At 41.9% G+C, this 14,788-nt stretch overlaps 1 protein-coding gene across 1 annotated transcript; it reads right to left on the reverse strand.

The window, feature by feature from the left end:
• Positions 1 to 147: 147 nt before the first annotated feature.
• Positions 148 to 13,889, reverse strand: fem1c (fem-1 homolog c). The gene is made up of 2 exons (XM_068029866.1): positions 12,858 to 13,889; positions 148 to 2,603 (listed from the first exon to the last, which is right to left on the reverse strand). Exons 1-2 carry the CDS (start codon positions 13,399 to 13,401, stop codon positions 1,294 to 1,296), a joined length of 1,854 nt encoding a protein of 617 aa, XP_067885967.1. The 5' UTR covers positions 13,402 to 13,889; the 3' UTR covers positions 148 to 1,293.
• Between the last annotated feature and the right edge of the window lie 899 nt (positions 13,890 to 14,788).

A 14,788-nucleotide genomic window follows, 5' to 3' on the forward strand; every position in this document is an offset into this window, starting at 1 on the left:
ATAAATGGTGAATTCCAACTGTGTTCCCTCAAGGAAGCTATTCTATGGATTATATGCTATGTACTGCGAGAAGTAAATTAATCAGCAATTCCTTTACAGCATGGAAATATCGTGACTCATTTTGAATATCAGTGGACTACACAGCAATTTTACACCAGCAAAGGCAAGTGCAGGTTTTTTTGCATTTTATTGTGAATGCTTCATTTAAGACATTACATGGCCAACGTGCCATAATAATTCTCATCTGTATCAGTAAAGTGCAGAATTACAGTATTTACCTGAATCCAACTTAAACCCTCACATATCACCCTTCCTGTTACAACAGTAATGCGGATATTGTTTCAGATATCAATTAATTTGATGCAATAGTTGGTAATAATGAACACTTTGTAGGAGGCAGGCCGTTCTTCAAAGAAAACAAATCCCTTGTTTGCTATACAAAGCTATTAAAAAACCTTGAAATCTCCATTTTATGACGCATTAACTCATGTGGATCAAAGTAGCTTATTTTCCTCCTCATTCAGCAACAGACAGTAAAGAGTCAAATGCAGCAACCTCAAGGGTAAAGCCCTATTTATAAAAAAGCCCATAGGTGCTGCCATCAGTAAGTGTTCAGAATACCTTATGCAGTTTCAAAAACACAAAAGCTTTTGAATAATTGAGCACTCCACAAAAAAAAAACGATGCCCAATGTTCTAATTAATTTCCAGTATCTGCATAGTGATGTGTCAACATAGAGCAGTCTTTTCTCCAAGCCACTGCACTGGAGATTTAAAAGCACTTAAGGTATTGATGTTAAAGCCAGCTTCGACAGTTTGCAGGATGAATAATGGTCCAGTGTGCAGAATCAAAAAAAAAAAATTCTGGCATTCTAAGTGCGAATATTACATCTACACTAATCAGGACAAAGGGATTTTTTTTTAAAGTCAGCTTGAAACTATTATACCTTACTCGTAAATATTTAGAACAAAACCAAGTTTGGCAGAAGTGTTGCTAGAACTCCAAACTATAATAAACAATCCCAGGTTTAACCAAAAGCAAAGCAGCATACAGCAGATACCCATTAAAATACTGATGAACAAATACAATATACTATGTACACATGCATTATCACTGTGCATGAGTTGGGGTGCAAGGAGACCAAGAGGGCAAAACAAAACATGCAATCAAAATTCACTAACAGTTGCTGAATCCATTCAACATCTCTTAGCTCGCAGATGAAAACTAAAGCACATGACCAATTTCTTCCCATATTTACAGGCATTCTAGAAACTAACCCAAAAACTGTTCAAATCATCTGTGAAGCAAAATGAAAGTCTCCAGTTTTTCTGGGATCTGTCCTTTGTAAACTAAGTGGTGTTTTACTATTGCACAGGCAGCAAGACACTGCAAAGTTGTGTGGTTGATGGGCTGGATCAAGTTTTTGCCCATTTCCTTCTCATCCAGTAAATCACAGGCAGTCTGTTTATGGGAGTTTGTGGTGTCAAAGTGTGCACCCGCCTTAATTAGAAGATTCATGATCTCCGGATGATTGTTACGTGCTGCAATGTGCAATGGGCTGTTGTCCTCAAAGTCTCTTGCATTGAAATCTGCTCCACACTCCAGCAACATTGCAGTGACCTGCAAAGATGGAAATTTACAAACTGGGTAGCGACCTACAGAAGTAGTGTCTTTATCAACAGCAAGATGAAGTGGGGAAAACCCAGTTTTTCCTCGGGAGTTCAGTTTTAGAAATTTGTAGATAGTCTGCCGCTTGATATATTCTTGCTCAGAGCTACATTTCACTTTCTCCAACAAACAGATCAGATGTAGGATTATTGAAAGCGCTTTGCTCAACTGTATCAAGTCAGGTGGCGTCTGTACCTGCCTCATGGCTCTGTCTATTTCAAAGACACTTTTGCTCAATATTCCAATCAAATCACTGAAGGACACAGAAGTTCCTAAGACACCTTTTGTCCGATCTTGCAGCATAAAAGAAAAAAGTTCAGCAAAAGACAGCAAGCTGCTTGCAGTCATTGGACTCAGTGGATCCAGATTGCTCTGCTGCATGTCCAATGCATACTTCCATAAATTGATGCACCTTTCAAAATTGCCTGAATCAGCATAGACAGCACCTCTGTATCTGATGTAGTAAGAGGTATCAGGGTGTGAAGGGCCCAGTATTCTCTCTCTGATCAAAAGTGCCTGCATCCTCATCTCATCTGGATCAGCAATCAAGGCTTCCAGCTCCTCTCCAGAGGTTACTTCTTTGGCATAATCGTAAGCCATTATCAACTCCTGGGGCTCTGGTTTAGTGAGGACATTAGCCCCATCACTGTATCGCATGTCCATAGCTTTCTTCCAGTATTTCATAGCTCCCAATAAGTCTCTCTTCTTGTCCACAAATGTGGCTCCTAGCAGCTCTAGGGCATCAATACGTTCACCTTTGCTTGTTTGTGGGTGCTGGGTCAAGAAGTCCACTATGTTGGTGTGGCCAGTCACACTGGCTGAAAGCAGTGGGGTCATTCCATAGCCATCTTTCTCCATTTTGGCTCCATATTTAAGTAACATCTTCATGATCTCCAGACTCCCAGACTCAGCACAGTCATGCAATGCTGTGTTTCCTTTAAAAAAAAAAAGAGAAAAATGAATTAAAATCAATAGCAAAGATTTCATGCACCTCAAAACAGAAAACTGAAAAGTATGAAGTTTGACTGGGGTAGCTGTTATAATATAAATTTAATGTTCTAGATGGAAGCAACTTTTAAAACTCAATTTTAAATGTGTGCAACTGAATACACACTTCAGGCAGAAAATGCCAGTTACATGCCAAGCTTGGCCAATGATTTTTTTAAAAATGCAATTAACTTTCAAACACATTCAGCCAACAAAAAGATGGGATTCCTCCTTTGTACATTGTACTCTGGCATCAAAGGTTAAATATCTCTATGCCCCTACAAATGTACACACTTAAGAGTGAATTCTTAGGAGAAATAAGAACCATAATATTGCCATTTTATATAGAACCAACTCATATAGTGCCTTTAATGTATTAAGACAGCAAGGCACTTCACAAACGTTAAATAAAATTTGACAGAGCCACATAAGGAGATTTAGGACAGCTGACCAGAAGCTTGGTCAAAGAAGTAGATTTTAAGGAGTGTCTTAAAAAGAGGAAAGAGGTAGAGGGGTTTACGAAGGGACTCCCAGAGCTTAAGGCCTAGGCAGCTAAAGGCAAAGCCACCAATGGTGGAGCAATTTAAACTGGGGACGCTCAAGAGGTCAGAATTGGTGGAGTGCAAATTATCTCAGGGGTGGAGGAGATTAGCGATTGGAAGGTGGGGTGAGGCCATGGCGGGATTAAAAAAAACAAGGATGAGAATTTTTTAAAAACGAGGCATTGCTTAACTGGGAGCCAATTAGGTCAGCGAGCATGGGGGTGCTGAGCGAACAAGAGGGCGGCACAGTGGCGCAGTGGTTAGCACCGCAGCCTCACAGCTCCAGCGACCTGGGTTCGATTCCGGGTACTGCCTGTGTGGAGTTTGCAAGTTCTCCCTGTGTCTGCGTGGGTTTTCTCCGGGTGCTCCGGTTTCCTCCCACAAGCCAAAAGACTTGCAGGTTGATAGGTAAATTGGCCATTATAAATTGTCACTAGTATAGGTAGGTGGTCGGGAAATATAGGGACAGGTGGGGATGTGGTAGGAATATGGGATTAGTGTAGGATTAGTATAAATGGGTGGCTGATGTTCGGCACAGACTCGGTGGGCCGAAGGGCCTGTTTCAGTGCTGTATCTCTAATCTAATCTAAGACTTGGTGAGAGTTAGGACACAGGCAGTAGAGGTTTGGTTGACCTCAAGTTTACGGAAGGTAGAATGTGGGAGGCCAGCCAAAATGCATTGGAATCATCTAATCCAGAAGCAACAAAGGCACAAAAGCAGCTTTCAGCAGATGAGCTGAGGGAGAGATGGAGTCAGGCGATGTTATGGAGGTGGAAATGAAGTCTTACTGATGCTGTGGATGTGTGAATAGAAGCTCATCTCAGAGTCATATGACACCAAGGTTGCAAACAGTCTGATTCAGCCTCAAGACAAGTTGCCAGAGAGGGGGATGGAGTCAGTGGCTGGGGAGTGGAGCTTGTAGCGATGACTGAAGACAATGGCTTCAGTCTTCCCAATATATAACTGGAGGAAATTTCTGTTAATCCGGTACCAGATGTAGGACAGGTAGTATGACAATTTAAAGACAGTGGAGTGGCTAGAGAGAGGTAGTGGGGAAGTAGAGCGGAGTGTTGTCAGGGTACATGTGGAAACTGGCACTGCGTTTTCAGATGATGTCACCGAGGAGCAGCATGTAGAAGAGAAGGGGCTCAAGGTTAGATCTTGGGGGACACCAGAGATAATGGTGCAGGAGTGGGAAGAGAAAGCATTGCAGGTGATTCTCTGGCTACATATAGATAGATAAGACTGGAACCAAAGAAGTGCAATCCCGTCCAGGTGGGCAACAGTGGAAAGACCAATGCCAGTGTTATGCTCCACGAGACTCTTCCAACTTTACTTCCCCTCACCGTGTCAATATACCCTTCTATTCCTTTCTCCCTTGTGCACTTGTCTAACCACTCCTTAAATGCATCTATGCTAATCGTTTCAACTATGCCACGTGGTAGCAAGTTCCACGTTCTCACAACTGACTATAGGATCAGTTTTAAGTGAACAATACTTCCAGTAGACTTGTAAAATACATTGCATTGTGAGCTACCCAGATCCAAGGATAAAATTTGGCGATATACAATCAAGTCAAACACAATATCCATTTACAGAATCCCACAATTTAGTTTTTTTTCCATAAACAAGGTAAGTGGTGTTAGCAATATAGAATACAATTCTATGTCAGGCACCTAGATTGTCAATGAGTTAGAGTTTTTTTTTGTTGGCCTATGCCTACTGGGAATTAGAATTAGAATTAGAACATTACAGCGCAGTACAGGCCCTTCGGCCCTCGATGTTGCGCCGACCTGTGACACCATCTGACCTACACTATTCCATTTTCATCCATATGTCTATCCAATGACCACTTAAATGCCCTTAAAGTTGGCGAGTCTACTACTGTGGCAGGCAGGGCGTTCCACGCCCCTACTACTCTCTGAGTAAAGAAACTACCTCTGACATCTGTCCTATATCTATCACCCCTAGATCACCTCTATCACTTCCATAGAAATGGAAGCTTAAAGGTTTTGGTAAATGTCAAAAGGTTGGTCTGAAATGTCAATGCAGATGGAAAATATTAAAGACTTCGAATTGGGCTTGAACTTCCTGGGGCATTAAGTAAAAAAAGTATTTTAAATGGAGACAGTAAAAAGTTCCAAGTAAATTTTGCATGGAAAGTTTTTACATATTGTTTCGATACATTTGCATTTTTTAAAATTTAAAGATAGTCATCCTTAATGAAATGGATGACTTGCAGACCTATTGTCCAACTGCCTACGCTGAATTTGCAGCTAGTTATTTAAAAGTTGTCAGAACTTTATAAATTTTCCTCGTGTGAAGAAATGCCATTTGTGAATTGGATTGCGACAGTGCAAATTTACTTCACATGGGTTCCTTACAGGCAGAACAATTTCAGTTGATCAATCTGGGCTGGATCTGAACCTAGGTCCCCAGAGTAAAAGGTCCATTCCACTGCACCATTCAGTTCACTAACAATGTTTTGATTTTAAAGGCAAGAAATGGGATTCCCATCAAGATACAGATACAAGTGTTATCACAGTAATGGGTACACAAGAACACAAGAAATAGGAGAAGTAGACTGTATGGCCCATCGACCCCTGCTCCACCATGCAATATGATCATGGCTGATCTTGGGCTTCAATTCCACTTTCCTGCCCGCTCCCCATATCCCTCGATTCCAAGAGACCAAAAATCTATATCCCAGCCTTAAATTTATTCAATGATGCAGCATCCAAAACCCTCTGGGGTAGAGAATTCCAAAGATTCACAACACTTTCAGTGAAGTAATTTCTCCTCATCCCAGTCCTGAATGATTGACCGCTTATCCTGAGACTGCCCTCGTGTTCTAGATTCCCTGACCAGTGGGAACTACCTCTCAGCTTTCACCCTATCAAGCCCTTTCAGAATCTTGTCTCAATTAGATCGCCTCTCATTCTTCTAAACTCGAGAATATAGACCCAATTTACTTAGCCTCCCATCATAGGACAACCCCCTCATCCCAGGGACCAATTTAGTAAATCTTTGTTGCACCACCTCCAGTGCAAGTATATCCTTTCTTTAATGAGACGACCAAAACTGCACACAGTATTCCAGGTGCAGTCCCAAAGCCCTATACAATTTTAGTAAGACTTCTTTATTCCTGCACTCCAATCCCCTTCCAATAAAGGCCAACATGCCATTTGCCTTCCTAATAGACTGCTGCACCTGCATGTTAACTCTGTGTGTTCCTTGTACAAGTGCTCCCATGTCCTTGTACGAGTACTCCCATGTCTCTCTGATCAACACTTACCAATTTTACATCTTTCAAAAAATATTCTGCTTTGCTATTTTTATGACCAAAGTGAACAATTTTACACTTCCCTACATTATACTCCATTTGCCATCTTGTTGCCCACTGACTTAACCTGTCTATATCACTTTGCAGCCTCTCTTCTTCCTCCCCACAGCTTACCTTTCCACCGAGCTTTGTATCACCAGCAAACTTAGATACATTACTCTGTCTCTTCATCCAAGTACACATATTTTGTGCTTCTAGGGCTGCATTACATTTCATCTGCTCCACAATATTATACAAATATTACAGATGGATATGAGACAGCAAACGCACTTTGTTTTGCTGCCAACATTTTGTGGAAAGCATAACCATCGCCCTCCATGGCTAAAATGGATTCTAAAATCCACTGTCCAATTTCGTTTTGAAGTTAAGACAGTATACGTTTATATATTGGATTGAAAGGGGAAAAAAAAGAGAAAACGTTGAAGTTCAAACTTACAGAAATAGTGCACATTCTATTGGCTGGTATAGACAAATGCACTACAGCCAAATTATCAACTAGTGCTCCTCGCAGCACTGCCACTAGTATTATTGTAAATAGGAGGTCATGCTGGCAAAGAAAGACTTTCAAGTGTTTTCACTCACTTTCACTGCTAATTGAAGACAAGCTTAAGACTTGGCAGGGTCCTCTTTAGAGGATCTAGGATATCCAACTTCTGGTCAAAGTGGTAGCCAGCTCTAAACTCAGCTGCTAGTATGCCCTGGGACAATTTGCTTGATTTTTTAAAGGGACTCTACTCTGCCTTCCATGATGACAAAAAGTGCAAGCTTGCCAAGTGGAAGAAAATTTCTGTGCGTCCTTCCATACTTTCAATAAACATCTTTTAATAACTAAACTGAATGTGGCTTTTAAAAATCAAAGTAAAGTTTCCCAGTAAATTGCTCTCCTGCATATCGTGTATCTGTAGCATTCTCTCTAGTGGCAAGTTCTAAATTATCAGTTTTGTTGAAAATGAAGTTGCTTCCAAATGTTCTCTAAAAGATGATTTGATTCATGCACAGCTTCTATATTATACCATATTTGTTCAGTTTGAATTATTTACAGGTGACTGTATATCCTTCTGCCCTATACTCCAGCCCACCACCCACTGTTGTACAGTAACAGCCAAAATGTGTATTTTACTTTTTGGGAATAAGCTATTAAACTGATGCTTCAGTTTACTTTTGCACTGTACTACAACTTGTTCAAAGAATTTCAAAGCAATATTCTTGATGGATTAGTGAGTTTATTCATTGAATTGACACTGCCATACATATGGAAAACATTAAGCTCCCTCTGGATTGTGCTAAGTTACTTGATCCCAACTGGAGTAGCATTAGGTTGTTAGTTTGGCTTCAGTGCCCTTGAATTAGGGAAGAGGATAATTAGCCAGGATTTCTGCTTATGATTGCTGTACAGCAAATCCATCTGAAAGTTTGTGTGTGTGGATTTCAGGTGAGAACAGGCATTCTGAAGGAAGGTCACAGACCTAAATTTTAACTGTTTCTCTCTCCACAGATGCTGCCAGACCTGCTGAGTATTTCCAGCACTTTGTTTTTATTTCAAATTTCCAGCATCTGCAGTATTTTGCTTTTATTTTAGCATGTAGACATTACTATCTTCTGGATCTAGAACAATGATCCAAAGCAATTATTTGTATTCTACCCCTTTTTTCATTGCAGTTTTAATTTTGATACCATAGTGCAAACCAATATATCTGATCTCCATAATGCCAAAAACAAAATTAATTTTCCATTATGAAAAGGGAAAGCTTGCAAGTTGTATGTGGGAGCTCTTCTCCCCCAGCATCTTGCACTATTTTAAGTGAGAAATGTAACACTGAATAACACTGCACATTCCCACCTACATGTCAAGTCAGTTTCCCTAAACAACAGCACGCAGGGTTGAGTACAATATTAAAGTACTAGCAGAGACCCACAAAATACTTGGTGAAATTAATATCCTTATTGCAACAGTGCTTCTTTAAATCCCCATCCTTCGCATGCCAAACCCACCCCATTCCTTACATCCCTCTATCATCCCTCCCCCTTCTTCCTATGTCACCCCCATCCCATATCTCCAATGCCCTCCCACGTATTCACTACACTCCCCTCCCCAATCACTCCAGCCAAAGCAACTTTGTTGTTGGGCTCCCCTCACCTTCCAACCTGCAAAACATTTGCAGTTAAAATAGTACCTTTATTGCAACAGTATTTTAAATCTCCATCCCATCCCCGTCATTCCAACCCAATTCCTTTCAACCCTCACACATCATCCCAATCCCATTCCATCCCTCCCATGCCATCCCCATTCCTCCACTATTTCCTCACTTGCCTCTCTTAACAGCCTTGGATACATTTCATCTGAGCCTGGCGATTTATCCACTTTCAAAGATGTTAAACCCCTTATTTCCTCTCTCACTGTGTTTATGCCATCCAATATTTCACACTCCTCCTCAGCTACAATACCTGCATGTTCCCCTGTTGTGAAGAGAGATGCAAACTATTCATTAAGAACCACGCCACATCTGACCTCCACACACAGGTTACCTTTTTGGTCTAATAGGTCCTACTCTTTCCTTATTCTCTTGCTCTTTATGTACTTATAAAATATTTGAGTTTTCCTTGATTTTTTTTAATGCCCTCTCCAGGTGTTCTTTTTTTCAATTTCACTCCTGCACTATCTATACTTCTTTAGGCTTTCTGCAGTATTGGGCTCTCAGTACTTGACATCAGCCTTTTTTTAAAGCCTACCCTGTATGCTGCTAGACATCCAGGGGACTCTAGATTTGGTAGTTCCACCATTTTCTTTCTGGGAGCATTTTTGTTCTGAATCCTCATCTCCTCCTCGAACACCTCCCACTGATCTGACATTTGTTTACCTTCAAGTAGCTGTTTCCAGTTCACTTTCATTAAATCACATTTCAGCTTAGTAAAATTGGCCTTCACCCAATTGACAACTTATACTCCTGGTCTACATTTATTCTTTCCAATAATTACACTAAGTCTAACTGAATTATGATCACTACCACCAAAATGCACTCTCACTGATTCCTCTTCCACCTGCCCAGCTTCATTCCCTAAAACGAAGTCCAGTCCTGCCCTCTCTCTTGTTGGGCTTGCTACATACTGGCTTAAAACATTCTCCTGAATGTATTAAGAATTCTGCACTCTCTCTACCTTTTACACTGATCTTCCCTCACCTCCACATTTTGAAAATTTGATAAGCACATCCACTGATTTTACATTTTTTGTGGAGGAAGCAGCCATGAACAGGAAGTGCTAGGCATCTAGTGCTGGCTGGACAGATCTCCAACACAGATAGCCCGTGCGCTTTACATATTGCACTGCACATAATTATCCTCTCTTTTGTTATAAATTTGCATGCAATGTGTAGTGCAATAGCTTTAAGACATGGGAGAGGATAGAGTGCAAGGAGCGAGAAAGAGAGGAAAAAAAGTGTTTGTAAGACCGAAGTTAATTGCATTGCTTGGTGTTTTTTATAGTTCAAATGGACATATGAATATTTCATACATCCATACTCCAATACTTTAGTGACAAAATGCTCGATCCCACTGTACCAAGATATTGCAGCAAAAGCTTTTTTTTGCAAATGAAACTGCAGCAAAACAATTATTTTACACGAGACTGAAAATCTGAACTATTGAAAAGGGCATTAATAAAATTTAAGTCACAAGACATATTACACATCAAAATGACTGTAGAAAGACACGTTATTTGCCCCCTTCGTTTAAAAAACACCCCAACTGGTTACTTTGAACAGAGGTTCAGCGCTGGTAATCGAGGCTAAGCAAAGCATTACAGATTTTTAGTACACTATCAGAAGTATTGTAAAAATAGCAGCCACAGTTGGCATCCAGCCACCATATAGCCAATTAACGATTTTATTTCATGATATACAAGTGGTGCTGCATTTCCCAAATTCATTAGCATTTTATTCCTTTAAATGCAGCAATGAATAGAACTAAAGGTTACAAAATGCGCTTTTAAGTTACATTTCTTTGAATGGTATATAAAGTCTACCACAAATTATATTAAAGTTGCTGAGAAAAAGTTGACAACACTACTCAATTATTTTATGCATTCTCCCATGCGCTCTGCCACATGTGCAACAAACATTTCAATTACCTGCAAAGTGTTAATTAAACGTTAAAATTTGCCGAGTTGATTTAACCCACTAACTCCCGTGACCTTTAAATTGGACTGCATTTCCACTGAAACTTATTGTTGTGTTCACCTGGAAGAGGGGATCGGGAGCAATGTGTGTTACGGTTACAGTGGTATAGTTACCCAGGCAAATCTTTGTAACGTCACCAGTCTATTTTATTGACTTCCTCCCCACCCCCAAAATAAAAAAAAGAGTTTGTGAACTGCTGAGTGGGGGAATAAATCAAACCAAGCTCAGTCTTTAATACACATGCACACTAAAATTGGATAGTAAGCAAGAACCTCTGCTTAGCCTCCCCTCTTCCCAACTGAGTTGCAAATATCAATTGAAATATCACTGCTACCGGACCGGAGCCTTCCTGCTTTGTATGTCTCAGGATACCATAGCACTGTCGACTTTATAGCAAATTAATGAAGTCATAATTTATAATTTTCCACAGAATTATGCAATTTGATTTCCCCCAAAACACTTCATAATCCCAGAACCCCATGTAATAATGAAATTGCACCTATGCACAATCACTGTTGAGCTACTGTCTTGCCAACAAGTTGTCAGCGAACCCTACGTTCAACTTCCACAGGAGAACAAATGATGAAATATATGCAAAGTACTTCTGGAAATTAGTCCCTGGTTTCACAGAAGGTAGCCCTCAATTAGGAGAGGAGAGGAACTCAAATTCCCTTGAAAAACTCTACAGTATGAACTTATGTGATATGACTCAGCTATACACACACAAACATTTGTGGTAGAAACTGCAAATCTAAAATTTTGTCTAAGCTTGGGGGGCAGGTGGAAAAGAGGGCAAAGGAAATGGGAAAAGGGGAAAAGGAAGAGAAGGAAGAAATCAATGCCCTTTCTACAGGAACCCCATATTCTGTGAATGGGCAAACTTCCCCAAATCAACTATAAAAATACACAATCTCAAGAGAATGGATTACTTTAGAAGTCATGGACAATGATAATTTGTACAGAGATAATAGTCATGCACAAGTGCCCTTACCACTTATGAATGCACTGCTTGAGTAAACAACACCTGTAGAACCATAGAAAAGTTACAGCACAGAAAGAGGCCATGAACCCCATTGCGTCTGCACCGGTTGAAAAAACTAGCCGTCCAATCTCATCCCACCTGCCAGCACCTGGTCCATAACCTTGCAGGTTACAACACTTCAGGTGCAGGTCCAGGTATCTTTTAAATGAGTTCAGGATTTCTGCCTCCATCATTGATCCAGGCAGTGAATTCCAGATACCCACCACCCCCTGGCTAAAAAGATTTTCCTCATGTCCCCTCCTCTGTACCCCCTGGTAATTAACCTCTCCACTAGGGAAAAAAAGATCATTCCCATCTACTCTATCTAGGCTCCTCATAATTCTGTGCACCTCAATTAAGTCACCCCCCCAGCCACCTCTGTTCTAAAGAAAATAACCCTAGCCAATCAAATCTTTCCTCATAGCTGCACTTTTCAAGCCCTGGCAACATTCGTTTAAATCTCCGCTGTACTCTCTCCAGAGCAATTATGTCCTTCCTGTAATGTGGCGACCAGAACTGTATGCAATACTCCAGCTGTGGCCTAACTAGCGTTTTATACAGTTCCAACGTTACATCCCTGCTTTTGTACTCCATACCTCGGCAAATAAAGGAAAGCATTCCATATGCCTTCTTCACCACTCTATCTATCTGTCCTGCCACCTTCAGGGACCTGTGGACATGCACTCCAAGGCACCTCCTCTACCTCTCTCAATATCCTCCCGTTTATTGTGTATTCATGTGTAAACATCCTCCCTCTGCTAAAAAAAAAATGCATTTTACTTTGACTTGCTTTAAGGAAACTAATCTGACTCTTTAAATTATACGTGGATGATTTCAACACAAATAAATCTATAGAATACAGAATCATTGATAGAGACATTATCAGTTGGCCACACCCAATTCCTTTACATTGTACACAGTCAATGCAGGAAAGTCTGAATTTACACTCAACATATAATACATCTCAAGCAGACATTAGGTTGACCTCACAGCAAGTCTTCCGAACTTTTAAAGTATCCTTTTTCTGGAAAGTGAAGTTAAACTAGAAAAATCAGGTAAAGTGGGTAAATAAAATCTCACACACAGAATTGAGGGCCGCAGGGCCTTCCGCGGCTTGTTACCTTTGACGCTTTTCCTGTTGACATCGGCCCCTTTCTCCAGCAGGTATTTAGCGATCTCCTGATGGCCCTTGTAGCAAGAGATCATAAGGCAGGTATGGCCATGCCTGTTGGCTACCTCCATGTCGGCGCGGTGTTCGATCAGGTACTTGACGATATCCAGGTGACCGTCGAAGCAGGCAGCCCTGAGCGGGGTCGAGTTGGTGAGGGTGGTGTTGTTGACCGAAGCGCCGTGTTCGAGCAGGGACCTCACCACCGTCAGGTGGCCGGCGGCTGAGGCGGCCCACAGCGGCGGCGCCCCCTCGATCGTTTCGCCGTCGAAACTGACCGAGCCGCCGAGCTCCACGTCGGCACCGCATTGCTCCAGCAGGTAGATCACCACGTCCAAGTGACCGTAACGGGCCGCCATCAAGAGCGCCGTGGCGCCGTTGGTCTTCTCAGCCGCCAGCTGCGACACCTCGTCCGGGCTCTTGGCGGTCAGTAGCTTCTGCAGCAGCCGCAGCTTGCCGTCGCGGGCCGCGTTGAACACCGCCGTCTTGAAGTCCATTCTGAGGCGGAGCGGAAGGCTCGACCTGGCCTCGCGCTCTAACAGCCGCTGCTCGAGCCCCGCACGAGCTGCTCCTCACGCTCCGACTGCAGGGGGGTTCCCCCGCCCCAAACTCTTCCTTTTAGTTCCTTCCCTCACGCCTCTCTTTCTCGCCAGTTATCTCAGGCTCACTTTATTCACCTCTCCTGCTCAGATTTATTTTTTTTTTAAATCCCGTCAGTTATCGAATAGCTCGTCGACCAAATAGACAGGTTGCCTTTTCTTTCCCCTTCCCCTTCCCCTTCCCCTTCCCCTTCCCCTTCCCCTCCGCTAATCGCCGACACCGACCAGGCTTCTTTTTAAAGTGAGTTCATAAACGAGAGGGGCCGACGCGAAGACCACCAACCTAACTTTTATTAGCGGAAGTTGAACTTTTCTTCAATTGAAAAGCATAATGGCTGACACCGTGGTAAGTATGGTCTGGAAAGCGAACGCTGCCTATTATGACGGAGCCAGAGATCCGGTTTCTATGGTGTCAAAGAGCCAATAGGAAAGCGGGAGAGCTGTAGTGGGCGGGGCTCTCTGAGAGAGGTCAGCTGCAAGGACCTTGAAACTCCAGTCGTTTAAAAATGTGCCTGATTGCAGAGACGTGTCATAGGAAATTGACGATGTTGAGCACCATCTAGTGTACTATTTCCAGAGGAAAATAAATCTCTTAGTTGAGTTTTATAAAACTTTTTAAACTCTCCGTTGTCCCAATTTTCTTTCCCTTTCTTATCTTAATGCCCTAAAGTTGCTGATTCATGCTGCTCCGCCATCCAGTAACTCATCCAAGTGTTGACTTCTCATATTAAGACTAATAGTGACTTTTTGGTAAACTGGATTCGTGATGCAAATAGAAACTCATCATTATGTTTAGGAGTTACTCAGCCGTACTGAGAAATCCACATACATACGTCGAGTTTCTTCTCACCGAATATGGAATCTGCACTGTTCTTCCCCCTACGGATAATCATTAACGGGGCTCTGGAGTGCAGATATCAAAATAAAGAGGATCCAATTGGTTCCGAGATTTCAATGCAGGGTATGCCATCTTGGAGCCACCTTGCCCAGAGACCCTGCAAATCTTCATTCCTCCACACCCCCAAGAAGGATAGTCACTAGATGATTATCAAGCAACTGGCAAGTACAGGTTTGAACTCTGGACAGCAAGTAATAGGAGCTCTTCATGAGTAGCATGGCGAACAGTACAACTGGCCATCTTCCTGAAAACCAGCATTACAACAGTGACCACACTTCAAAAAGTACTTCATTGTCTATAACGCATTTTGAGACATCCAGTGATTGTGAAAGGCGCTATATAAATGCAAGTCTTTTTTCTTTAACACATCATATATCCAATTGAATC

Source organism: Heterodontus francisci, chromosome 4 (assembly GCF_036365525.1).
Source record: "Heterodontus francisci isolate sHetFra1 chromosome 4, sHetFra1.hap1, whole genome shotgun sequence".
Lineage (NCBI taxonomy): Eukaryota > Metazoa > Chordata > Chondrichthyes > Heterodontiformes > Heterodontidae > Heterodontus > Heterodontus francisci.